This window comes from Opisthocomus hoazin, chromosome 6 (assembly GCF_030867145.1).
Source record: "Opisthocomus hoazin isolate bOpiHoa1 chromosome 6, bOpiHoa1.hap1, whole genome shotgun sequence".
Classification (NCBI taxonomy): domain Eukaryota; kingdom Metazoa; phylum Chordata; class Aves; order Opisthocomiformes; family Opisthocomidae; genus Opisthocomus; species Opisthocomus hoazin.
Genome location: NC_134419.1, coordinates 62,523,460 through 62,550,252, shown reverse-complemented (window position 1 = coordinate 62,550,252; position 26,793 = coordinate 62,523,460). Strand labels below are relative to the sequence as shown.

The following is a 26,793-nucleotide window of genomic DNA, read 5'->3' as shown; positions in this document are numbered from 1 at the left end:
CTTGCTTATAGCTTTTGCCAGCAGGCACTGAGCTGCACATATGGGGGTGTGTATGCTTGCATCTCATCTAAGATATTCTGATTAAAGGAAGGACCTACCAGCTGCTCAGTTCTAGTTGTTACTGTTGTGAAACGAAATACAGTATTTTTCTGCTAGCAACAAGCATGTATGAAGTGTGCTGAAAAAAAAAGTTCTGCTCGAACTGATGTAAAGGCCTCTCGATGAAAACTCAGTTCAAAACTTTGCTTTTGCAACTTTCTGTGTATCTATTGAGTGGGTGTTTCTTGATTAGCCAATTACTAGTCCAGTTACATATTAGAAAATAACAAAAACAGGTTTGTCTGTAGCACATCTTTCTACTGGTCTTCTGTCATTGCCAAAACTTTTCCTAGTGTGTTCAGCTGTTCACATTTGGGAACATACTAGTGGCTATAATTTGCCTTCACATGTCACTTGTTCACTTATTTTTTAATATTTAGCCAAGCAAGGCAGGTTTGTAACCTATGCAGAACAGGAATTCTCAGAAATTTGTTTTGCAGACCCAAAAATATTCAGTGGGGATCCAACTCTCTTTAAGAAATATAGAGAGTTGTAGAGAAATTTAAATATAAAAACAAAAATGTAAAGTGTTTGAGATATAAGAATATTGCTTTTCTTCAGCTTATAAATTTACAAAAACCAGTAATATCTGCTGGTTGCTCTTTCTCTGAAAACTAGTGTCTTGTAGTGAGGTAAAACTAAATGAAAACTGTCTTTGGCTGCTACTGCAAATAGGATAACAATATCTTCTGTATTAGAAAAACAGATGCAATTCTTAATTGCTTCTGTCCATAAGATGGCAAATACTTAGGAAAAAACAGGTTGGTTGGTTTTGAACAGATTAGTATTTAAGTATATGATTTGATCTAATAAAATACTACCCTTTCACACAATTCTAAGTACCACTATGCAGCACTTGAAACGTCTCTATTAAGAATAAAGAAATATTGTTTCAGTTGTTCAGTATGGATTTCATCTTCTGTTCCTAAATATTTAAAAATTGACTTTTTACTTCCCTTTTCTAGGTTCGACATGGTGCAGGTACTGGACTGAGAGAGATACTTAAGGCTCATGGTAAAAGTGGTGGTAAAATGGGAGATAGCTCTTTAGAAGAGGTAAGCTTCCAGTCACGTAGACTGAACCTATTACTTAAATGAAGCTTAGAAAACAGACTTTTAAAAATACTTAAGCTTTGGAGGAGGTGGGTGATCTGGGGGAATATAAACCATGAGATCTGTCTGCTCAGAGTAATCTGGATGAAATTGCTGTATGCTCTGATGAAATGTTTATGTTCTTTTTAAAAGGCCTGCACAAAAAACAATACTACTGTATAAGCAGGCGTTAATATGTAGACCGTGTGTAAAGTTATTAAACACTAGCTTCCATACTGGAAAGTACTGTTTTCAGGTCATGGTAAGGGTGCACTGAAACAGCATTGACAAATTGGTTGTGTAACTCTAGCAAAGTCTCTAAGAGCATCTAATTCTGTTCACTTAAATAGTAAGGTGACTCTACCGATCTGCTTGCTTTGTTATTATGAGAAAAGGTATTTAAATAGTCTATTTAAAAGGAAAAGACTTTTTAAAAATATCCGGATAGTAATAACTTTTTACTAATGGTGAATCTCATCCAGATTCATACTGACTTCCCTGCTGTAAAAAGCAGCTGGGAGAGCTTGTGGTCTAGAGGGTATTGAAGAATAAGGATATACATTTATCAAATGTAAATCAAGCTACTTTGGCATACTTCATATATAGGGAAAGCAGAAGCTTTCATCTCTCCATGCTTCCATGTGGAGCAGTATTTATTCCATAGAGATTATAGGGCAATAATAATGCATGCTGCAATGATAAGATACTTGAAATTTTCTTAACTATTAATGGAAAGAGCATGTGTACTCCAGGCTAGCTTCAAAGGCTGCTGTGTGTGCTATATGCAGTCTATAATTATTTGACATATATGGGAATATGACATCTATGGTATGGTGGAAGTTTTGTTCATTAAAATTATAGTTTACAAGGGAAGGGGTGATCTAGTAGGCCAAGAGCGGAGATGAGAAAGATGATGTCTGAGCAGTTGCTTTTATGGGGCTTCTGCTCTGAGGTTCAGAGTTACAGAGCTATTGGGCATCTAACAGAGGCCAGAGCTTCAAGACAAGCTTGGTCTAAGTTGCTTTGTTAAATCTGCAGGAGACCTGACTGAAGAGCGAGTTCCTTTCACAGGGTCTCCCACCATGAAGTACTGCTTCATAGTTTATGTTTGTTTTTAAGTGTTCTTCAAACGCATATTAATTGATTTGCCTAGGACATTGTTGACATTAGTCAGTATAGATTATCTGAACGACCTTACCTTTGTGTGCTGTGTAGGCAGAAAATTACCTGTCTACCTTACAAGGTACTCTGTAGCCTTTTGATAAAGGTACTTTTTTTTTTTTTTTAATAAATTACAAAATCAGCCAGATGAGCTGAACTAGTGCTGAGTATTTTGCCTTGGCTGTCTGTGCAAGATGATTATTCAGTCAATGTAAGCATATGTTGTCGTATCTCTTATATAAATTTTAGCTAAAGCAAGCATATCAGAAATCTTTTATGAATCAACAGACAAGGTGTTCAATTTTTCTCTTTTTACAGATGATTCAGCAGCATCAGGAGTGGCTAGAAGACTTGGTTATTAGACTTCTTTGTGTGTTTGCATTAGACAGATTTGGAGACTTTGTTTCAGATGAAGTAAGTTGTCGCTGAGTGAACAGGTACATCAGCAGGCTTCTACCGGAGTTAATACTGCAGCAGATCAGCTATGCTTTGTATAGTGATACTGCATGTGCCTGTTGTAACTGCTCATAGATGCTTATTACAAAGTAGCCAATAACATAAATTTCATCTTGTTTGCATAGCAGTTTTGGTCATCTGACTCTACTCATATTTATTTCTTTCTTTCTAAGTCAAATTTCATACAGAAGTATATGTTTTATCATTTACTTTATCCTAGGTGGTAGCACCAGTACGTGAGACTTGTGCTCAGACCTTGGGAGTAGTATTAAAACACATGAATGAGACTGGAGTTCATAAAACTGTGGATGTTCTCCTGAAGCTGCTTGCACAGGAACAGTGGGAAGTGAGACATGGTGGTCTCCTAGGAATAAAGTACGCTTTGGCAGTACGTCAGGTAATAACCCTCGTGACAAATTGCAGAGAGTTTTAGAAGAAAAAGCTCTGCTCAGAGTTGATGATTTGGCTGAACAGTAGATAGGTATGATAAAGTAAGCTTGCTTGTAGTGCACCCTCACGTGGATTATAAGATGTGTGACTATATTTTTATACCCAGGCTGCAGTGCAGCAAAGTTGTACTGTTGTAACTTGATAAGTTACTTGCATAGAACATGATAGAGGCTATGCCTGCGTGTTTTGGATCATACTTTCATGTGCAAGGTTAACAGAACTGAGTGCTACAAGAGGTTTAGTCTGTTCATGGTTTAATTCACCAAACACTGAGCTTTGTTTACACCAAAACTGAGCCAAGTTACACTTCATTTACATTTATAACCTATGTTTTACTTAATGAATGGTAACTTACAGTATTTAGATTATGGTGTTGGACCTGTAGCCTCTGTTTTATATAGCAAACAGGTTTATTCACACACTTGGAGTACATCTTAGTTGTTTGGGTCACTATACGCTTTTTAAGTTTAAAAATGCTTGTGGTCTTTTTGGCAGGACATGATCAACACTTTATTGCCTAAAGTATTGCCTGCAATAATTGAAGGTCTCCAAGATCTGGATGATGATGTCCGAGCTGTTGCTGCAGCATCTTTAGTACCAGTAGTGGAAAGCCTGGTCCAGCTTCAGTCTCAGAAGGTGACTGAATTGTTCTCCATCAATTCTGATTGAAAAGTTCACTTTTGGTCTGAGTGAAGAAAATAACCCTTAGAAGTAGCTCTTGAATTTTTTTTTTTTTTTTTTTAATGATAACCTCTTCTGCTTATTTGTGTAGGTGCCTTTTATTCTTAATACCTTGTGGGATGCACTTCTGGAATTGGATGACTTGACAGCTTCCACAAACAGTATCATGACCCTTCTTTCTTCCCTTCTGACTTATCCTCAGGTCCGCAAATGCAGGTAACTTTTTAATTAGTATTGCTTCAGTATGGCAGGTTTGACTGTCCACTTACTTTTAAACTGGAATAATCAAAGTTGCTTTCAAATCATGTGCCAAGGATACTTGAGAGTAAAATACTAATTTAAATCGCTTTTCCTTAAAGTGAAGATTTAGGACAGTGCTTCCATTTTTGTCACATTAGGAAAATGCAACAAAATAACTAAAAGGTACTAGACCTTGTTTGTATGTGACTTTTTTCCCCCCTCTCGCTCTCTCCATTCCTCTAAAGTATTTTAGTTAAGGATGTAGGCTCCCCTCATATGGTGGCCCTGCCCACAGACTTCTTGCTTGTCTGCTCCTTGTCGCCAAACTCCAAATAAGAGAGCAAGCTATGTATGTTAACATGTGCATGTACCTGTAGGAGTTTACTACTGGAATAGTTCTAAAGAAAGCTACAAACTTGAAAATTCTCATCAATAGTACAACCAGTAATTTTGTGACTGGTTGAAGACAATGCCTAGTTCCTCTCTCTTTGGGACTTTGTCAAATTAAAGGAATTGCATGTTAGTAGATTAACATTTTTCATAATAGAGATGGTAAACTCTCAGCATCTGCACTTAAGATGTATAAAGCACCTACCTTACCTTTCTCATCCTGTATGATTGTCACTGCTGAAGCTGGTTTTTGCCCAAATCCAAATTTAAGAATGAAGTTTTGTCACTAATCTCAACTTTAGTTCAGCATGTACTACTTGCATCAGTTGATGTGCAATTTCACGCACAAAAGATCCAAGCTTAGTTTTAATTATTTCTAAACTCATAAATGCGCAATGATAAATTAAAAAAAAAAAAAAAAAACAAAAAAACACAAACAAAAAAAACCCCAACACAAACCTTTTTTCTAAATAGTTTAACAAAGCCCAAAGTGTAATCTGGGAAACGTAAAAATATATGCTTGTATTGACTAGTTCTTTATATCGGTAAGAAAAAACAGTATTTTCCTGAAAAAAGATACTGACTCAAACCGTTTTAAATGTTTAAGCTGTAGTAACTTGATTCTTCGCTTAAAATCACCAAGCATATGCAATAATAATTCTCTTTTTCAAAAAGCTTTCTTTTGGAGAAAATTTTATAACTGAGGATAAACAAATTAACTTGGCTCTGTGTGTGTGTTTTGTGTTTGTGTTTTTTTTTTTTTCTTTTCCCCCTGTCACTGCCTTTACATCTCCCCTTGATGTACCAGTATTCAGCAATCACTTACAGTTTTGGTCCCACGTGTGTGGCCGTTCTTGCATCATACTATATCTTCTGTGCGAAAAGCAGCACTGGAAACATTATTCACACTGCTGTCTACCCAAGACCAGGTAAGAATTAGAGTTATTAATCTTTTGCTAAGATACATACTGGAATCTGCTTGATCATATGGTATCCTTATTTCAGAGCTCTTCAGCATGGCTGACTCCAATTCTGCAAGACATGTTGAGGCACATATTTCAATTTTGTATCTTAGAAAGCAACCAAGAAATTCTGGATCTTATTCACAAGGTATTTGCATGACCTATGACCTAGATATGTAATATTTGTGTATCTTGCGCTCTCATCCCCTGCACTTTTGTGCAGATAAAAAATAGTATGTTCATGTTAATAATTTTGTAGTTAGCCTGTTTGATGCTTTACCATAGAGTGAAGGAGAATATGACGGGTCCTACAGTTCATCAGCACATATGTGATCTTACATAGACCACATACAAATCTGTCATGATTTCCACTCTGGTTCTTCCCCAAGGTCTGGCTGGAACTGTTAAACAAGGCATCTGTACAGTATGTAGTTGCAGCTGCTTGTCCATGGATGGGAGCCTGGCTCTGCTTAATGATGCAGCCATCTCATTTGCCTATTGACTTAAACATGCTGCTAGAAGTAAAAACCAGATCAAAAGTAAGTGAAATGTAACCTCAGTAACTGTTCTGGGGAAAGTAGGAAGTTGATTAGCTGTATAGAAAGACACGCTCTAAAGGTGTTAGAGGGTGGTGCCTTTCTATAGCGCTAAATGTAACCTATCTTACAAACCTCAAGTCTGTGAGCAAAATAGTTCTTGTCAGATTATCCGCAAGAACTCAGAGTTCTGTCATGTAGCATGCTCCCTGTGTATAAAGTTTTGATTTACGTGGTTCCATAACCATCACAGTTCCAAAACCATCTGTTTGCAAGACTGACTTCTGAAAACATGCTGAAAGAGGTTTCCTTTTTTTCTGTGTGGGGACTCAGTTTATCAGCTGGATGTTGAGTATTAGTTTTAATAGTACAGTGAAGGAACCATATCATACATTTAATAGGACCGTAGAATACTGTTAGTGGAAAGATGATTTACAGTGATTAACTACTTTACAAAGCCTGTTATCTAAGAAACATTCTGGCTTAGTCCAGCTTTTGCAGGGTGTGATGGTTATTGGAAATGTTATGGAATATGAATTCATTTTTTCTGTTATAAACACATTTAATTCCAACTTCTCCCAACTTTATTCCATAGGAAAAGGCAGCTGCTAAACTGCGTCAAGGTCAAACCCAGAACAAGGAAGTGATTCAGGAATATATTGCTGGGGCAGACAGCATTGCAGAAGATCCAACAACCAGGGATTATGTTGTCATGCGAGCTCGGATGATGGCAGCAAAGTCAGTTTACTGGAAATCTGAAAAAATATTTAAAAGCAACTTGTCTTTTTCGTTTTATAGTGTTTTTGCCAAAATTTAATTATGTAAACTTTTTTTTGCCATCTTCATTTTGAATCGTTAATTGCAGAGTAATTGTAGCATTGAAGTCACTGTTCTTTCTCCTTTTGTCAGGTTGCTGGGAGCACTTTGTTGCTGCGTTTGTGACCCAGGTGTAAATACAGTTACTCAAGAAATTAAGCCGGCTGAATCATTAGCTCAGCTACTGCTCTTCCACTTGAATTCTAAATCTGCCTTGCAGAGGATTAGTGTTGCGTTAGTAATCTGTGAGTGGGCAGCCTTGCAAAAGGTAGGAAGTTTCTGCAGCAGAAATAAATTTTACTTACTATCGTAATCCACAGCTTGTCGTCCGCTACTTAGCTTGAAATAAAATCTCAATCGATAAGCTAAAATGGTATTCTACATCTAAGTACTAAAATCTTGATTGTTAGACAATAGAGGAATGCATTACTTGGTAGTTAAAAGCCAAGTGTTGGAACTATGAATCAGTACATGTGTTCATATTTCTTCTAAAATAAGTCTAATCTCAAGGTGCATGTTATCTAAGGTCAGTGCTTCCTTTTCACATGAGTGTCTTTCCTGTACTCACTTACCACTTTTGGTCTAGTGGCAGACTGAAGATTTTATTCATAATATTTAATATTCTGGGTTACAAATGTTAATGGTCCCTCTGGAAACTGGATTTTTGTAACTAGATTGTGCTGTTTAGTGCCAAAAACTGAACAAAAGAAATTGTGCTTATTTGGAAATACAAATTATGTCTTTTCCTGTTACAGGAGTGTAGAACTGTGGCCATTTGTGTGCAGCCTCGTTTACTTGGGGTCCTTTCTGAACATCTCTATTATGATGAAATTGCTGTTCCTTTTACACGAATGCAGAATGAATGTAAGCAGCTCATCTCACTGTTAGCTGATGCACACATTGACATTGGAAACAGACTAAACTGCAGTGTATTTACAATAGATCAAGCTAATGAGCTGGTAAGTAGAGGCATGCCTGCCCTTCCTTCAAATCCATTCTTGTCTTGAAATACGTCTTCAGCATAATTATTATACAGACAGTAACCTTCAGAAATAACGTCATGACTTTACACATCCTTTGACATGAGATATGTAACAGATACTTACTACTTCCCCTGCAGTGTTTACAGACTATGCCAAAATGGAGTAGAATGCAAGGCAGATACTTAACAGGAAAAAAAATTGACAGCGTTCTGATGTTCCAGGTGTAGATTTACTATTGAAATCTACACAGAAGAAAACAAACCAGGCTGGAAGTCCTTCAAAACCCCTGTAAAAATACTAGTAAATAAACTGTGTAAATTCTAGAACTTCTCCCCTCCGACCCCCCAAGCATGTGTTCTAAAGTGTTGGGTTTTTTCCCTGGCTCTTTAATTGTTTTTGTCTTTTTAAATCTGAAAATATCGGTTAGATGTGATAGTAAAAGGCAGCTCCTCAGATGAAAAGCTCTGTAAGCAAAAATATGTCTGATAAGGTTGGGGCAACACATTAAAAGGTTTTTTCTTCCAACCCCAAACTGGCTTCTTAAGTAGAGAGAAAGATGAGTATGGACAGATGAGGTAGGCTGTAAATGAAGAGCTTGTGGATTTGAGAGCCTGCAAGATAAAAAGGGACTGGGGTGGGAGAGGGGTGTGTAGGTCTGGGGGGATGAAGGAATATGGGGATGGATGTGGTGCAGCTTGGGGCAGGGGAGGAGGAGGATTAGAATCCTGGATGTGTTTGTGTATGCAGCTGGGATGCTGAGGATAAGGGTAAGAATAAGAGAAGGTTGAAGTTTGTACGATTATGGAGATGATGACTGTAGCATGATGGATCTTGAAATTCTCAGATGGTAGTATTTATGTAGTAATATGCAGTAGCTTAACTTGGAAATCTCAAGATGTTTTTAAAGTTATAGATAATTGTGTATATAGGGAATTTTGGCAGCCAGTCTGATTATGGCTATCATCTAAAATGAATAAATTTCCATGGTGAAGCCAGACAGAATCATGTGAGCTCATAGTCTGAAGTACAAGAGTTTTCATACACCTCAACTGTTTACTCTTGAGTCTAGTAGTAGGGCTGCTTAACTGATGGCTTGTTTTTTCAAATGATATGTATTCTGGATTAGAAGACTCATTCCATAATTATTTGCTATTTTCTGTGGCTGTCTTTTGCACCCTTTTCAACTCTTCAAGTTTTCTTGAAATACAGGCACCAAACCTACTCTGCATTGTAGTATGGGTCTTTGCGCATTAGATGTAAAAACCCTGTGCTCTTTCTTGCTATTCATATGTTTTGCATCCTTTGGTCATTCCAGTCATCAAGCTCATGTGGAGTAGAAATTGAGGTGTCTATAGAGCAAAGCACTACAAGTCTGATAGTTGAAAGACTTTACCTGAACATTTAAAAGTAAAAGGCAAATACCCTCAAACACTCTCAATAGCTGTCACCTTTCCTGTACTTAAGAGCCTTAACTATCCTGTCAGTAGCATAAACTCAGCATTTCCATGATTCCATGTTGCTTTCAGTCTGTTTCCTGTGAAAGATTCAAGCAACAGTAGTCAGCCAGTTGTGAGTGGGGGAGGATATGGCAAGTCCTTCCTGCAGCTACGGTGTTGTGCTGACTTTTTCCTTAGATTTTTATCCTCGTCTGTTTCCTCAAAAGAAAATCAGCTTAAAAACAAGTTCTTCATGCATGGGACCTTACAGATCCTGTCTGGCCTCTTGTATTTATAGCATATTCTTTGCTTATCTGTCATCTGCTTACGTATTGCCAGAATATCTGGTTATATCTGGTGGATATAGAATGGTCTAAATTTGGAGGACTATGTAAACTCCTCTTTTAGCTTTGGGAATCTAGACTTCAGATGTTCATAATATGCCTGACTTCCTCCTTGAGCTGTGGTTCAAGATTCCAGAAACTACATTTTGGAGCATTTCCTGGTATTTGCTGGAAAAATGGAGATCATGATACCTGGTGAATTGACTCATGTTCTGCTACGAAAACTATGATTTTCAGAGGATATTGCATTTCACAGTAAATGAAACAGATTTGTAATTCTTTCTTCCTTTTTATTAGGTTACTTCTGTTTTCAATGAAGTGACATCATCCTTTACCTTGAATCCTAAAATTCTACAGCAGTTGGATAGTAAACGACAACAAGTCCAAATGACTGTTACAGAAACAAATCAAGAATGGCAAGTGTTGCATCTGCGAGTGCATACATTTACTGCATGTGCAGTTGTGAACTTGCAGCAACTTCCAGAAAAACTAAATCCTGTTATAAAACCCTTAATGGAAGCTATCAAAAAAGAGGAGAATACACTTGTACAAAACTATGTGGCTTCATGTATAGCAAAGTTACTTCAGCAGTGTACAACAAGGTCTCCTTGTCCCAACTCAAAGATTATAAAAAATCTCTGCAACTCCCTCTGTGTGGATCCACATCTTACCCCCCTAGCAGCATGTCCTGCACAGCCTCAGAGTAGCCATGAAAACTCAAAAGGTATGATATCTAAGACTGCCAGGATTCTTAAAATCTGTCTGCCTGTCTCTGAACTGTTAAAATAAGTATTTGAGTGAGTCTTGTTTTCAGTGTTTTTAAAATGCCAGCAACTGCATCTTCATTTATTGATAATTACTTGATTTAGGTATCTTAAACTACACAATGTGTGTGCAACTAATATGTAGAGTTTTCAGAAACTTTTATGTATAAAAGAGCTTTGCTCCAATTTTCAGTTATTTACTGTTGTTCAGTTTTTATCCACTTACCACATTTCATTGATGTGTTATGAAGCTTTTCACTGAAATGGAATCATTATGGAAATTAGATTAGCCTGGTAGAAAAAAGTCTGACGTGTTATGTTCCATAGGTTAATAGTAAGATAAAAGATGAGGACAGATTTAAAAATCAACAAATAATCCTGTGCACGGGATTCTTTGCTAAAAATGTATGGATTGAACGAACAACACAAATTAAGACCTTAATACTCCTAAAGATTCTGTTAACAGATTCTAACCTGCTTTAAGGTTTGATCATTATACATTTTACTTTTTCTTAATCAATGTCCTCCTTTGTCTCAGAGTAGAATAACATTCATATCTGACTGAAAAGTAAGCTGATTAGCATAAATAGAAACATAGCAAATCCAAAGATACTGATGGCGTCTGTTCTGTCATAGATGTCTTGAATTGTTTATAAAGGACACAGAACAAAAGTTTGTTTGAACTTTAGAACATCATGTGGTTTTTTTTGTATAAAAAAACTTCTGCAAAATTTTTATATTTGTCTGACATTTTGTTACCTGTATTTCTTGCAGAATAGGAATTTATGTGGCAGTTTGCACACTTAGATTTTCTTGCCAAGTCTGTAATGCGCTTTTAACAGCGTAACTCAACTCTGTACTTAAACTTTTCCATCCTTGAGGATGATGACATTTAGGGTTTTTTAAAGCACATTTAGATCTGCAGATGACTTGTAGGTAGCTATCACTTCCTCCTATGTTTTAAACGACAGCTTAAATTGTCAGCTATTCTCCCTTTTCCTTTAGGGCCCAACTCTGATAAAGATGGGATGCACCATACAGTTACTAAGCACAGAGGAATAATTACGCTGTACAGACATCAGAAAGCTGCTTTTGCCATTACAAGTCGGCGAGGTCCTACTCCAAAAGCTCCAAAAGCCCCAATTGCAGATCTCCCCACTGGCAGTAGTGGAAGCATTCCTACAGAACTTGATGAGGTAAATTTAAAAAACATGTGTTTGCAACTTGCACATCCAGTCCTCCCTTCCTTTAGTTTGAATTCACTGGAGTTGATAGCATCATAACAGGGATGTCCAGGATCTTTTCATGAGATAACTGAGTTGACATAAAATTTTGCAATACAAGCAGCATATGTTCGTTGATGATGATGTTTTAAATCTTCAGTGTGTCATTAATAACATTAATAACTCCTGAAATATTTCACAGTTAGCACAGAATTATTATATCTCAATATAAATCCATGCAAGTGGATTTCCACAACCTGTGTTGTGATTCTGTCCTATTACCCATGTTAGTGTTGGTCATCTTGATGCACAGTGGATACTTTGAAGCATTAAAAATAGTATTTGAAATATGACTGGCTTTAGGACGTACATGTGACTTCCACACTTGATATGCTATTTTTTTTGTTACTGTTTTATTCATATAAAACTTCAGTGTGTTTTAATAAGATCATAGTCAGCACTGTGATTCCTAAACAGTATTGTGGATTTTGTTCTTGATTGTTAAAGTAATTTTTATCAATTCCAGTTTCTGAAGAGGGTGGGAGCAAGAGAAAGGGCTTAATAACAAATCAAGTATTGCTTTTGGGAAGTTTTGTGGGCATGTTACTGTTCTTGGTGTCCCTATATTGGCAATATCTGAGATTTTGGAACTGGAACCAGTTGGAAAACCTCTTGCTGAAATAGACCTGTGTCAGCAAAAGCCAAATCCCCAAATGTATAGGATTTAAATAATCTATAAAAGATTTCATTTTTTGCCAGTATAAAGAGTAAAGGAAATCACTTGTAAACAAAAAAAATCAACCAGAAAATGTGTTGTAGGTAGCTATAAACACAATCAGAATTGAATGCACCATATAACAGTAGGAGCCTCCTTGAAAATAATTGTTATTCTTAAATGTATCTGTCCTCACTCCTTTAATAAATTGTTTAATTCTAGGCTCAGAAACCTTATGTTGTACAGAGACGAGGAGCTGAATTTGCCTTATCTACTATAGCTAAACATTTTGGTGCTGAAATGGCAACAGGATTGCCACATCTCTGGGATGCTATGGTTGGTTCATTAAGGAACAACATTCACATAAATAATTTTGGTAATTACACTTCTGATTTAAGCTGGGGGGCCTGCTAGGCTGGGGGCAGTATGTCAGTCTTAAACTGAACACATTTTCTGTTTTTAACAGACCGAAAGTCCTTACTGGAAAAAGGAGATGCTCCTGCCCAGGAGCTAGTAAATTCTTTGCAGGTTTTTGAAACAACAGCAGCTTCAATGGATACTCAGCTACATCCTCTGGTAATCGTATTCCAAAGTCTTGATAAACTGAAGACATAGCCTTCTGTCTTCAGCAGTTAAGCTGTTATGTTTTAAAACTGTGTTTCTCCCTGTGTCCTATAGGTTGTTAAATTCTGTATTTGTTTATGCAGGTTGTAGAATAAACCACAAAAGCAAACACCTACCTACACTTTAGCTTTGGCCTACCCTTTTCTGGATGAGATGTCCAAACAAGATTGTGTCCAAAGTTTGAGTTATGATAATATTTATGCTGTTGTGTTACACTGAAATCAGCATCTCAACTCTGCTATATTCTAATTCCAGGTTTCCTAAACCTGGAGAACAGACTGATAATATGATGCCTTATCTTTGTTGTTAAAGTACAGATAAAAATGTTGTTATGCTGCATTATGTGGCTGACTGAAATGGGTTGACTGGAATGTAGTTCGTGTGGCCAGAGTGTGAGGGGGCGAAATGGTAGTAATAAAGACTGTGGAGTTTACTGCCTGACTGCTATGTAACAGGCTGAAGGTTGGCAGAAAGGCTCCCTGTGCACGCAATGCAAAAATTATAGGAGACTTCAGTTTACCCCCAGGTAGACTGGATTTGATTAATTCTTAAAAATTATTTCCTTTTACCCACCATTCAATGTAAAAGACCTAGCATCTTACGTGTAGTAGTAGGCTCCGAACTTACTATTTCTACTCAGGATGGAGATCCTGGAGTAAGGATAGTTATATGAAAGCATCAGCTGAATGAAAAATACTGGTTGAAAAAAAGCAAGAGAAAGTTAAGAAAGAAATAACAAGAAAGTCGTCACGCTTGCGCCTGAACACAATTTCCAGTACTAGCCTGTCTGCAGTACTGTATTTCAGAATAAATATAGTAGCATTGGAAGAGGCCTAGAGAAAGGCAACAGCATGATAAAAATATACGAAAAGGCTCCCATGCAAGGAGTAAGTAGGCCAGAACTCTGTCTGGAAAGGATATGGTGGGAAGGGGTGGGTATAAGGAATGGCTGTAGAAATCTTGAGCAGATGGAGAAGATCCACATAGAACATATGGAATTGTTTCTTATCGATGTTAATGAAATACTGAAGTGATTTTGAGTGAATTTAGCATATGACATGGAAACATTTTTTATATATGTATGTATTTGATATATATATATATATGATATGTAGTTAAAGTGTAGATTGGTTTTGGGGGTGCTAATACTATATACAGGTTTAAAAAAAAAAAAAAAAATCATAGAAAGTCAAAGAGGGTGCAGTTGGTTCATCGAAGCTAATATTTAGGGACTTCCACCCTAGGAAAAACCCGACCATCTGTTTAAGAATCTGACATAAACACATATTTGTGCTGATAGAAAAAAAGACATGCATGTGCACACGTGCCCCCTTGGGAAGATGTGAATTTCCTTCTGGGTGTCTTGTTAGAGTTAGGAAGACTTCCCACATGGATAATTCATGTGCCTGTAAATGGGATGAGTCTAGGACAAATTTGTTAGCTGAAAGGAATTCTTTAATCAATGTATTGGTATTTAAGCAGTAATTTTTTTTTACTAGAAAGTTCTGAGTCCTTAGTACTGTGTTTTTCCAGTGTGAAACACTTCCTTAATTATCAAGGGCTGCTTTAATTCTCATTTTGACTAAAACACTAATTTGTTACTCTGAATTTTAACTGTATTGGGGAGTAATGCTTGTTCAAAGTTCAATTGTCTTTTTCTTCTGAAACAATTTTTCAGTTCAAAATAATTGGATCTTGTGAAGAAGCCATTTCAAGCATTCTTTGGGAGGCAACAGTGACTTAAAAAGACAGTTTATTTCAAAATAATTCAGAAATCTGTTTATAATTTGTATTAACCTTCGTTTTTTCCCACCCTCTTCTATTCAGTTAATACAGCACTTGCCTCATCTTTATATGTGCCTTCAACATCCCAGCACTGCGGTGAGGCACATGGCTGCTCGTTGTGTAGGTGTTATGAGCAAAATAGCTACCATGGAAACAATGAATATCTTTCTAGAGAAAGTTCTACCGTGGTTGGGAGCAATAGATGACAACACCAAACAAGAAGGTGCAATTGAAGCCCTTGCATGTATCCTTGCTTGAGTACTCAAAAATGCAGAAACTTCTTTGCAGTTGCATAATTTGGGGGAACAAAAACTGTTGCCTGAAAAAAACAGGAGGAAAAATGAAATAAAATGTGAAGCTATTTTCCTCCTGTAGACAAGAAATAGAAGAAACTTTCATTTCCATTGCCTGTATTTTATCTATGAAATGAAGTTTGGTAGAGGTAATTCGGTTTCTCAAACAGTGGAATTCACTGGGCTAAATGTAACAGTAGCTCAGATTTTTGTCCCACCCTGTTGCTTTGTTAGTAGAAATCTTGTTCATCTGAATGTAAGGTATTAATGAATTTTACCTACTGAGTGTGAAATCTACCAGGCATATACTGATGTCAGAAAATCCTGAACTGGTAAAAACTATTTCCTTAATAACTGATTCAGGTGTAATGGAGCAGCTGGATGTTGGTATTGTTCCGTACATTGTTCTTCTAGTGGTTCCAGTTCTGGGTAGAATGAGTGATCAGACAGACAGTGTACGTTTTATGGCTACTCAGTGCTTTGCAACACTAATTAGACTAATGCCTCTTGAGGTAAGCTCAAGTTGTAAGTATACTGAGTTATGTGAACTCTTCTGTATCCACTTTTTCACCAGCGACAAAGTCCGTGCTTCTGGCTTATTAAATGCTGAATAAATAACTGGTTTTATAGATGTTGAGTCCATATCAGATAATTGAAGATGTGTCCTTTATAATGTAAAATGAGTAAAATTGGATCCTCTGTTAGTAATTGTCTGCTGCAATGTTAAAGTAAAATTTCTCTTCATAACAAACTCATTTCAGCTGTGTACATGAAGTTAATTGTATATTCACTGATTTTCCGTGTAATGCTGCTTTTGCTAGTTTTGGCTCAAAAGTCTTTTTAAGAGTTGTGTGTGTGCTTTCCCTAGTTATGTGTGGTGGTGTGTATGTGGTCAAGAGAAATGCATAAAAAAGCAATACTGATTTAAAAGGAAAAAATGAAATAGCAGTAATAGAAGAAGTGTGGAGATAAGTACAGTTACTTATTCCTAGTTCTTAAAATCAAAAAGCCCCACCCTACAGCTTTGGGCAAAATATTACTCATATTATGATCCACTAGTGTTTGATCAGTACAGATTTGTTTCAATTTTTCATTCTGACTACAACTTGCATACCTCAGACACTTTCTAATATTGCACTTGGAGGACTACAAGGCTTTTGAGTAACTTTCTTTCACCACCAGATGGTAACAGAAGACAGTTCAGAATTCATGTGCGCGTTTCTAATGAGAAAAAAAGTCATTTTAATGGGTTTAGTATCTTTTATTATCTCAGTTTTTAATTTAGCATAATAGAACCTTAGAATCTGATAACTAGCAATCTGCCTTAAATGGAGCACTTACTTCTGTATGCTTACACTGAAATGTTGAAGAAGTTGAAAGTAAGCGAGGCAGAAACGAATTTCTGGCATGCTACTGTTCGTTCCTGTGGCATTTGCACCAGTGCCCTTCATATCCATCTAAATACAGTCCTGTGGAATACATTTAGCTTACTTTTTTTAAAGCTATTTTAATAGAATTTAGTGAGCACCTTTTAAAAATGTAGAATACCTGTTTTATTAGTTGCATACATATGCATGATCAGTTAATATTTATTTTCCATAGGTACTCAAGAACTCCCTTAAGGCTTCCCTTTCCAGTTAAGGAAGTTCAGCATCAGATAATTGAACTATTTTAAAATGCAAACTTAGAGATATGCAAACTTAGAGTGAAGTAGATTAATAATGAGAGAAAATACCTGTACTGTTGTGAGACAGTCTTTTGATTGCCAGTTTTAAATGTTAGGCCAAAGAAGGAGTTTAAATTGATAACTGTAGAGGGGTTGGAGTCATCTCAGTGGAAGGACTAGGAGCAGTTTGATAGGGACTAGAGAAATAGATGTTTTATGAGGAAATACTTTATGAAGGAATGCTTTTTTGAGATTGAAATAACTTGATAATAAAGTTTTCGTAGACAGTTTCACACATGCTTTGTGTGAAAAAACTTACCGAGTGGTGTTTTATGGATACGTTCTACCTTTTTAAGTGGGAAGACTTTTCAGGGTAGTCTTGCAGGTGCTTCATAAGAGAAACTCCTACAGTTTTCAATAGTTAGTGGTATTGTTAAAACAAAAAACCCCTTTCCACTCTTTTCACTCTTGTGTCCCTGAAGCATGACTTACAGTTCCGTCACAAAACAAAGAGTCTGTCTAGTCTTTTGTGTTTATTGCTGGTGTTTTATATACCGCCTAAAATGCGAGACCTGAATTCAGCTGCTGGATAAGTAAAAATGATAGAGATCTGAATAAGCTTGGAGTTTCTAATCTGTATTTTTGTGTTTGTTTCTAATTGTGAGGAATTGGAAACAATAGCAAAAAAATGAGTTGGGAAAACTTAAATGTGCTCAGTTTCCTGTATCTTTAGTCTCAATTTCATTATTCATTCAACCATAAAAATGAAAATACAACTGAGAGAGGGATTGTAAGATAAATGGTTTAACTTAATCTGCCTTGTTTTATTAATAAGCAATCATGCTGCAAGTTGACAATATACTTGAATTAACTGGCATGATATTCACACTTCAGACATCTTCTTTTAAAAGGGAGGGTGGAAAGAGCAGTTGAACAAGTAGGCTCAAGTGGAATTAGAGAGTTTTTATTCTCAGCCAGGAGTCCTCCCTAAGCAATTAGTAACTCGGGATTTGAACTAAAGCTAACTAAAGATGGAGGTGGCCCAGAAAACTGGGATGACAGATGTGATGATGGCAAATATCAGTGCCCCTTTTGTTACTGTGTATTATTAGCAAGCAAGAATGTTTGAGTGTATTTGGTCCCCAGAGAGATTATTCTAGCCTGGTGCGAGAAGTACCTAGGAAGCCAAGGTCTGCTGCTACAGACCTAGAGGGGTTTAGGTTTTTCTTTTTCCTGATAGTTTCCAGCTGCTTCAGTTCATTGTATGGATTTCAATATCACTTTAGATCTAATTCTACTAACATCTGTAGGAAAAAACTCCATCTAATTTTTGGATGGTAGACTGTGGCTAAGGAGAAACGGGTGTCAAATGATTCTCTAGCCAACCACATAAATTCTCAATTAGAGGTAGAATAGCTCAGTCTTTGTAAAATCTTACAAGCATGACAGGATTTCTCCTCTTCTATGCGATTGTATCAAGCTTTTCAGTGTGTTCTTTGGGGCAGAACTTGTCTTTTGCACCCTACAACCCTGGAGGGGTTGATCTGCAAGGAATCAAGGTACTGAGTTTGGATTTATACAATTGAGAAGACCGCAGAACCTTGCCATCTGTTTGTTTAAAGTGTCTAAGCTAGTAGGGGTTTTATTTCTTATTGTCTGTGTGAGACTTAAGTACTGTAGCCCTTACATTACTGCTTTAAAAATATTATCCTAGGCTGGTATACCAGATCCACCAAACATGTCTGAAGAATTAATCCAAATGAAAGCTAAAGAACGTCACTTTCTGGAACAGTTACTGGATGGAAAAAAACTGGAAAACTACACAATTCCAGTACCAATCAAAGCAGAGCTCAGAAAATATCAGCAGGTAACAGCTTACACTTTTATTTTAAGAGAACGAAGTTCCAGTCTGATACAATTTTATGGAAGGGTAGGAGTTGCTACCACACTGGGTTTTTTTGCTTTTGGGTTTTTTGGTTTTGATTTTTGTTTTTGGCTGTGCAGTGTGTGTCTTGGACTCTTGACTAAGGAAGAATAAATGAAGTAATGCATGCCATTTATACTGGTTTTCTTCAAGATTTTTTGTTTTTCTTTCGCCTCTCTGGATTCTGTCATTTTTCTCAGGGAATGGTCAATGGGCTGTGCCTTGCTTAGGCTGACTGTGGCCACTCACAACTGCAAATCCAGGCCTCGTATTGTTTGGCCACTTCGGTTTCTCCCTTTGTTCCCCTCTGCTTTGAGTGAATGGGCTGTAGTGGATGAATTTATGGTGGGAAACAAGCTCATAGTTTGGCAGTGGTGGATGATAGAACATACAGATGTTTGAACTGAAGCTTCACTAGCCTAAAGCCAGTTTTTACTTCTGAGGCACTCGTTTTATTTTGTGCTTTCAGGATGGAGTGAACTGGCTGGCATTTCTCAATAAATACAAGCTTCATGGAATTCTTTGTGATGACATGGGCTTAGGAAAAACTTTACAATCCATTTGCATTCTTGCAGGTGATCATTGCCTCAGGTAAGCTTAAACAAATAACATTCTACCTTAAAGACTTTAATGATAGGTTTTATCTATGCTATTGACTCTGGACATAGTCCTGGGCAACCAGCTGCAGGTGGCTCTGCTTGAGCAGGGGGCTTGGACCAGATGACCTCCACCAGAGGCCCCTTCCAGCCCCAACTATTCTGTGAAAACAATTTTTGAAACTTGTTTTGATGTTCTTAAAAGGGCTCAGGAATATGCAAGAACAAAACTGGTGGACAGTGTTCCTCTTCCCTCCTTGGTGGTGTGCCCTCCTACACTCACGGGACACTGGGTGGATGAAGTGGGCAAATTTTGCTCGAAAGAGTATCTTAATCCTTTGCACTACACAGGACCTCCTACTGAGAGAGCAAGGTAATGTATTTTGCATTTATGACTTGGGTAGAGTAAATTATCACACACACAATATTGTAATTCACTTTCCTACTATTACTGAAACATAGGTTGTGGGCATGGTAAAACTTGTGATGGTATCTTTAAAGGCTGAAATAATAACATATGCAAGGAACACTTTAGTTATTATCCCCTCTTTTTTTCTTAAGATTACAACACCAGGTGAAAAGACACAATCTCATTGTGGCTTCATATGATGTTGTAAGAAATGATATTGACTTTTTCAGGTAAGAATTGGTTTGTTTTAGGAGTTCTTCATAGCTTACACTTCTAAATGCTACTTAAGTCTATGCTCTCCTTTTCTAGAAATATTAAGTTTAATTACTGCATTCTTGATGAAGGCCATGTAATAAAAAATGGAAAAACAAAGCTGTCAAAAGCAGTTAAACAGCTGACTGCAAATTACAGGATAATTCTTTCTGGGACACCAATCCAGGTAACTTTTCTTTTTTCCTAAGGAGTTGGGCAAGTAGTAGAAAACAAGCAAGAGATATCTATTTTGCAGTCCATTTTATTGTGCTTTTTATCAGTTGACTTGTTGAAAGCATACATTGTAAAAAGTCTTTCATTGCTGAATGCTTGAAATGCCATCTTTTTCCTTTCACAGTGTACCCCTGTATAGGGGAATGGGAGCAGGATCTGTAGTATTAATGGGCGCAAAAGTTTGCAGCGAGGCTTTCTCTACCACTTGTTCTTTAAGTAGCAGGCAGGGAAGGGGAGAGAGCATTTCTTTATGCCTCTAGTGAAATTAGCAAGAAACAAAAATCTGAGAACCCCAGATTTTGGGCTTTGTCCTAATGACTTGTCTGTGGATTATCCGTCTCATCCAGGACTAAGACCACTGGCGTCTCCTGGGTTTTGTTGTCCAGAAGAAATCAGTGTGTGGCTTAAGATATTAGACACAGTAGAAAGTCCATTTATATGTTAAAGTGTATGTACAGGTCTTCCTGTAAGAGCCACCAAATTTGAGGAGCTCGAAAGTATGAAGTGTTAACGTTTGTAGTGTTTTATAGGCAGTGTTACATATGTTGGAAATGTTTCTGATAGCTTGCAGCAATGCATTAGTTTTGAAATAATTTAACAAATGTTTCTTTTGTGTTCAGAACAACGTCTTGGAGTTGTGGTCGTTGTTTGATTTCCTTATGCCAGGATTTTTGGGTACTGAACGCCAATTTGCAGCCCGTTATGGCAAACCAATACTGGCAAGTAGAGATGCCCGAAGCTCCAGTCGAGAACAAGAGGCTGGTAAGGTTCAAACATCAAATCTTGGTTTTCTTGTTTTCTTCCTTTAAATGAGAACTGCTAACGAAAAGAGAAACTGCGGTCAGTTACAACGTAAGAAATTGGAGGGGCTGAATGTTTTAATTTTTTTTTTTATTCCCCTAAAATACTGCTTCTGTTGCCTTCACTAGGGGTTCTTGCAATGGAGGCACTGCACCGCCAAGTTCTGCCATTCCTGCTAAGGAGAATGAAAGAGGATGTACTGCAAGATCTTCCACCCAAAATTATTCAAGATTATTACTGTATTCTCAGTCCTCTACAGGTATACTTAAAAAGTGGCTGCAAACTTAGTTTTTTCAGCGCAGTGAAGACCACAAAAAAACCCACTTCTCTATTTCTGGGTCAATCTGATGTCAGCTCTGACGTTCTCTTGAGGCCACAGTACTAAAACGTTTTTCTAGTATGTGTTTAAAAACTAATTTCAGTGCAGTTGCAGTAGAGTATTTCTTTTAGCTAAATTTCTGGCATCTTTCTACAATAACAGCATCTAGACATCTGCAGACTTTTTTAAAAAACACTTTCAAGCTGAAAGAAAATAAATTGCAACAGATTCCACTGTTAATGTTGACCTTGTGCTACATATAAAATAGCCTCCTTAATTTATCATAACTCGAAACTAAATTCTAAAAGTGACTGTCTTCTGTCGGGGAAAACATACTCATTCTCTTGTCTGGGGCCTGGTGTACAGGTTCAGCTTTATGAAGATTTTGCTAAGTCTCGTGCCAAATGTGATATTGATGAAACAGTTTCTTCAATTTCACTGAACGAAGAACCTGAAAAACCAAAGCTTAAAGCTACAGGTCATGTATTTCAGGTACAGATTTCTTCAGTAATTTTTACTACCTTGTTCATTTATTTCTGGTAACTGTATTTCTGGGTTTAATAAAAAATGAAAATCCAAGTGACCATATCATCTAAGTAAAATATTTAGATTTTAGATCAGATTGTCTGAAATGTGATGTATAGCTATTATGTTTAAATTATGGTTTTGTATCAAGTCATATAAAACGGTCTTAAATTGTTAATGTGTTCTGCTCAAATGGTGTTCAGCTATTTTGTGGATCTTTGATACCACTCTCAATTTAAAACTGATTACCAAACTGATCAGGGAGTTCCCTGTTGATCTCATCAGCTGTTACACTACAAAATTAAGATCCTAAAACATGAACAGAAAAGTTCCCTTAAGGTTAAATCTGAATTTATGAAGGTTCATGGTCTTACAGAATTGCAGATTAAGTCTTGGCTACTTGGAAACAATAATTCTCATAGGTTCTGCACAGCTCCCAAACCCATGTACTATATCCCACACTCAGATGAAGTCTTTGCACTGTTCCTGCAACAGGAACCAAACTCATTATGCACTTAACAGTTACTGGATACAGTTTGAAATACAGGTTTTCTTAATACAAAAGTGCAACTTTAGCATATATTTTTATTAAAATAAACTCCAAACTGTGGAATGTGGCTGAGTGGCCCCTATACTTGTAATCAACTTTGTTCATCCTTTTTCTGTAACTACATTGTTGCTAACCATTTCTTTGAACGTAATTTCCTAAATAAAGGCATTGCAATACTTACGGAAGCTGTGCAATCATCCAGCATTAGTGTTAACAACCCAGCATCCAGAACATAAAAGAATTACAGAGCAACTTGCAGCTCATAGTTCATCCCTTCGAGATATCCAACACGCACCTAAGCTGTCTGCTTTAAAACAAGTGAGTAGACTTGCATGTTGTGCCTTTAATTTCCTGTGTCTCTAGTGGTGTTTAAGACTTCATCAGTATAAAACTGGTCTTAAAACACTAGTTAAAGTACCATATGGAATAGAGTACAAGGGGTTGTTAAGCATATGCCCTATTTTTCCTATTAATTCAAGGGGGAGGGGGAAGCACAAGCTTGCTTCAAGGTGATGATGTTTATATAATTTTTGCTGCCTTGTCAAAAACCTTACTTTTATGCTTCTTACTGCTGCGCCTCTTGTTATAGAAAAAACTTTTGTGCTATATATTACGCAGGAGACTATTACCTTGATAAAGTTAGATTGCATTACATAACTCTATTGTAAGTAAAGCAAAATGAAGAAAATTACTGTTCTGTTGACTCTTAAATTTTTCATAGTTTGACAGTGAAGCCAAACTTTGCATAATGGCATTTTAAGTGACTGTCACTTACAGACTGCCCTCTGTAGTTTATTTCTCTTATTTCTACTTTTGATAGTCCATCAATGACAATATTTACATAACATATACTGTCATTTCGATGATACACTTTAATGCTCTTTTACTTTAAGCTGCTGCTAGACTGTGGTTTGGGGAATGGTGGATCTTCAGAAAGCGGTACAGAAGCTGTTGTGGCCCAGCACAGAGTACTTATCTTCTGTCAACTTAAAAGCATGCTGGATATAGTGGAGCATGACCTTTTCAGACCTCAGTTACCTTCAGTTACTTATTTACGACTAGATGGCAGCATACCTGCTGGTCAGAGGCATTCCATTGTTTCACGGTAAGCATACACTTTCATAACCAGTATGTGGCCAACTGTAATGAACTGTATTATTTATATGGTACAAAATTGTTCTTTTGTCTGCCTCAAAGCGTTGAGGTTCATAAACTCATTATTTAAATGAAATTTACCATGCATAACTTTTTTTGTACACAGGTTCAATAATGACCCATCTATAGATGTTCTTTTGCTCACCACTCATGTTGGTGGATTGGGACTTAATCTAACAGGGGCTGATACAGTAGTATTTGTGGAACATGACTGGAACCCAATGAGAGACCTGCAAGCCATGGATCGGGCACATCGCATTGGGCAGGTGAAAAACTCTTAATTTCCCTTAAGTGTTTTTTTTTTCCCCTTGCCAAACTCCTGTTTCCTCAAATTTGTATAAGGCTGTAGCTTATAAAAGTGATGCCTGGGGGTTTCCACCAAGCTTCTATTCATACTGCTTTCTTGCAAATACACCAGTTGAAGTGTGTACCCTATGCCCAACTTGGTATGCCTTCTGTTCTGTACTTCCTGAGCTGCTGAGAAGAGGCCAGGGAAGAATCACCTCTCATTTGAGGAGGAGATGCAACTGAGACGAGGAACTGAAGGGTTGTCCTTCTCTGTCTGCACAGAGAAAGAGTGACTGCTGTTAGTCTCCCTCCTACAGCTGTAAAAAGCAGTGAATTCTTAACTTCATGAGTGCAGATGCAATTGCAGGTGCCTCTACTATATGCTGGCATAGTCTCATTCTTTTCATCTAACATCGGTCAGACTTACGGACTACAATTACTGAAGGGTAACTCCAAGCCAAACTGCTTCCAGACTGTCTATGATTAATACTAAAAGATTATGCTCTCTTGAATACCTATGATTTATTTTTTTTAGCTAAGTGTGCTTTTCTTTCTTTCAGAAACGTGTTGTTAATGTGTATCGCCTGATAACCAGGGGAACTCTGGAGGAGAAGATCATGGGTCTTCAAAAGTTCAAAATGAATATTGCAAATACAGTGATCAGCCAAGAAAATGCAAGCCTACAGAGCATGGGAACAGAACAGCTTCTTGATCTGTTCACTCTTGACAAGGTAAAGAACCATTTTACAAATACTTACCAAAAATAGAGTAAGCTTAGGGAAAAACTTTGCTTTGAAATGTAAAATTTAATCAGACAAACACTTGAAGTTGGAATGATGAATAGTAGTAGTAGACAGCTCTCTGAAACGGGAGGAAGTGATATTTCCCCAAGAGAATCATGACACTTGAAGAATTTAGTATATACCTTATTCTGTATATTATTTTTTTTTTTTTTGTGAAGGATGGAAAAACTGAAAAAGCAGATACCTCTACCTCTTCTGGGAAAGCATCAATGAAATCAGTACTCGAAAACCTTGGAGAACTATGGGATCAGGAACAGTATGACACTGAATACAGTCTTGAAAACTTTATGCGTTCATTAAAGTAACCATCATATATTTGTAATACAACTGCTGCTAGTTCACGTATTTTTCTGCTGATATTCAGCAAACTTCAAAGCATATATAGTGAACCTTTAGCTTAATGTGTAAATAGACTTATCAAAAGAAGAATTTTCAAAAGACTGGCACCGAGTAGTGTCACCTGTTTCACTGGGGAGTTACTCTGTCTTAAACGTTTGCACTGTATAAAAGAACTTTAATGTAAACATTGTGAGGTGGTTTGAATTTTACTTGTTCTGAACGGCTGCAAATTCTTACTTGGTAGGAGAATAAAACAAAGCAAGTTTTTACATATGTTAACAAGTGTTACTTCTGCTTGAAGTTAAATCCACCATTATTTCTTTCTGTATCTATAATAGTTTTGTACAGTTGTTTCAGTGAGTACTTCAGGTTGTTCAGTGTACATTTTTCTTTTAAACACAACTTGCTTTTATGGGGTATTAAAAAACAATTTTCAACTTAAACTTTCATTCGGATCATTTCAGGACTTGTATCACCAGAGGCAAAGCCTAGAAGCCTTGAAAGTATTGAATAATTAAAGGGCACTAGGTATGTGCACCCACCTTTGTATATTGAGTATAAATATATTATGCTCTTCAGTCTTTTGACACCATCTTGAGAGAACAGCTGACTTGAACTTTTTAATGTAATGAGCTATATTAAATACAGGTAATGGCCTATTTGAGGCCATGTTTGCATCCTATTAGCAGGGGTGTACTTTTTTAATTTATCTATAAGGCTAGAATATAGCCACTTTGAGAGATGCATGTATTCAGTATGTTTCAATCTTATATATTTTTTGTAACTAAAAGAAGAAATTAAATATACAGACATTTTCCAGAAGTAGATTTTACACTGTCTAGGATTCTGAAGTCCATGCTAAAGTGACTGTTTACTAAACTGATGCATGATTTAAAGCTTCTTAAAGGAATAGGGAGGACATTTTTCTTTAGGAGGAAATACACATAGAAATACCTACATTCAGTTTGAGGGAATTGAATAGCTGAAATTGTGTAACAAAGATAGTAAAGGACTTTAATAGCAGTAAGTGAGAATAACATGGCTGTATGTTACGCAGCTTTTTATAAAAGGGAGGCAGTAGTGAAGGTGTGTTTCTAGATGTGCATATGTACCAGTGTGCACTTTTTATAAATATTAAATTATAGATAACTTACAGCAGTTGTCTGAATACATAGAATATATGTATAAATATAAAACCTAAGGTTTGTAGCTTGCTGTGTGCTTAAGCATCAGAGCTTAAAAACCACCAGAGACCTCAACTATGTAACATAAGATTGTTTTAAAACAATATATATAAATCAAGACTGTTCTGCAGCATTGGAGATGAATTAATGTCACATTTCAGTAGTTATGAACTGCCATATTGTAACTAAATTAGCATTCCATGAAAATAAACAAAACTGGGAATATATAATGTGTATGTTGTGTATATCCGTGTTTAGGTCTTTTCCTGTAGAGAAGACTCGCTCACTGTAGCTGACTAGGTAAAAAACTAATGCTTTGGAAATGACAGCTGGATTACTAGATTTATATTTGTTCATTTCTACCTTCATTCATAGAATATTTCTGTTGTGCTCTCAACTGATAATCCATGGGGGGGACAGACAAGATGGAGCTTGGTGTTCTGGTTGCAGTGAAATTACAATGCTGGAATACTGGGTACTTTAAAATAACTTGGTGCAGTGATCTGGTGATAGTGCCCAGAAATAATAAGATACTTAGTCGTAAAACACTGCATATGTTTTTCTTCAAGAGTTTTACTAGTTGCTGTGGTAGGAAACTGTTTCGCTCCTGGTGGAAAAGAAATACACACCAAAGGACTGCTTTAAGCCAGTTACTTATCACATTGAGGTTACTATGCAACCATAATACTTTCAGTGATG

General features: G+C 36.8%; 1 protein-coding gene across 2 annotated transcripts in view; it reads left to right on the top strand.

The window, feature by feature from the left end:
* Positions 1-26,310, top strand: part of BTAF1 (B-TFIID TATA-box binding protein associated factor 1) — a 47,575-nt gene extending 21,265 nt beyond the window's left edge. The window contains exons 9-38 of one of the 2 annotated variants that reach the window (XM_075423489.1): positions 1,065-1,154; positions 2,670-2,765; positions 3,028-3,204; positions 3,753-3,893; positions 4,030-4,154; positions 5,377-5,497; positions 5,574-5,678; positions 5,920-6,069; positions 6,662-6,804; positions 6,976-7,150; positions 7,638-7,841; positions 9,943-10,369; positions 11,415-11,605; positions 12,570-12,723; positions 12,814-12,923; positions 14,799-15,000; positions 15,413-15,561; positions 18,430-18,582; positions 19,109-19,230; positions 19,441-19,608; positions 19,797-19,874; positions 19,954-20,083; positions 20,751-20,892; positions 21,060-21,190; positions 21,617-21,742; positions 22,491-22,643; positions 23,219-23,430; positions 23,587-23,746; positions 24,329-24,499; positions 24,730-26,310. In XM_075423489.1, coding sequence (XP_075279604.1) covers positions 1,065-1,154; positions 2,670-2,765; positions 3,028-3,204; positions 3,753-3,893; positions 4,030-4,154; positions 5,377-5,497; positions 5,574-5,678; positions 5,920-6,069; positions 6,662-6,804; positions 6,976-7,150; positions 7,638-7,841; positions 9,943-10,369; positions 11,415-11,605; positions 12,570-12,723; positions 12,814-12,923; positions 14,799-15,000; positions 15,413-15,561; positions 18,430-18,582; positions 19,109-19,230; positions 19,441-19,608; positions 19,797-19,874; positions 19,954-20,083; positions 20,751-20,892; positions 21,060-21,190; positions 21,617-21,742; positions 22,491-22,643; positions 23,219-23,430; positions 23,587-23,746; positions 24,329-24,499; positions 24,730-24,876 — 4,653 coding nt within the window. In that variant the 3' untranslated portion in view covers positions 24,877-26,310. The remainder of the gene's footprint in view (positions 1-1,064; positions 1,155-2,669; positions 2,766-3,027; positions 3,205-3,752; positions 3,894-4,029; positions 4,155-5,376; positions 5,498-5,573; positions 5,679-5,919; positions 6,070-6,661; positions 6,805-6,975; positions 7,151-7,637; positions 7,842-9,942; positions 10,370-11,414; positions 11,606-12,569; positions 12,724-12,813; positions 12,924-14,798; positions 15,001-15,412; positions 15,562-18,429; positions 18,583-19,108; positions 19,231-19,440; positions 19,609-19,796; positions 19,875-19,953; positions 20,084-20,750; positions 20,893-21,059; positions 21,191-21,616; positions 21,743-22,490; positions 22,644-23,218; positions 23,431-23,586; positions 23,747-24,328; positions 24,500-24,729) is intronic. The other variant, XM_075423490.1, reaches the window with a different exon arrangement.
* Positions 26,311-26,793: the final 483 nt, after the last annotated feature.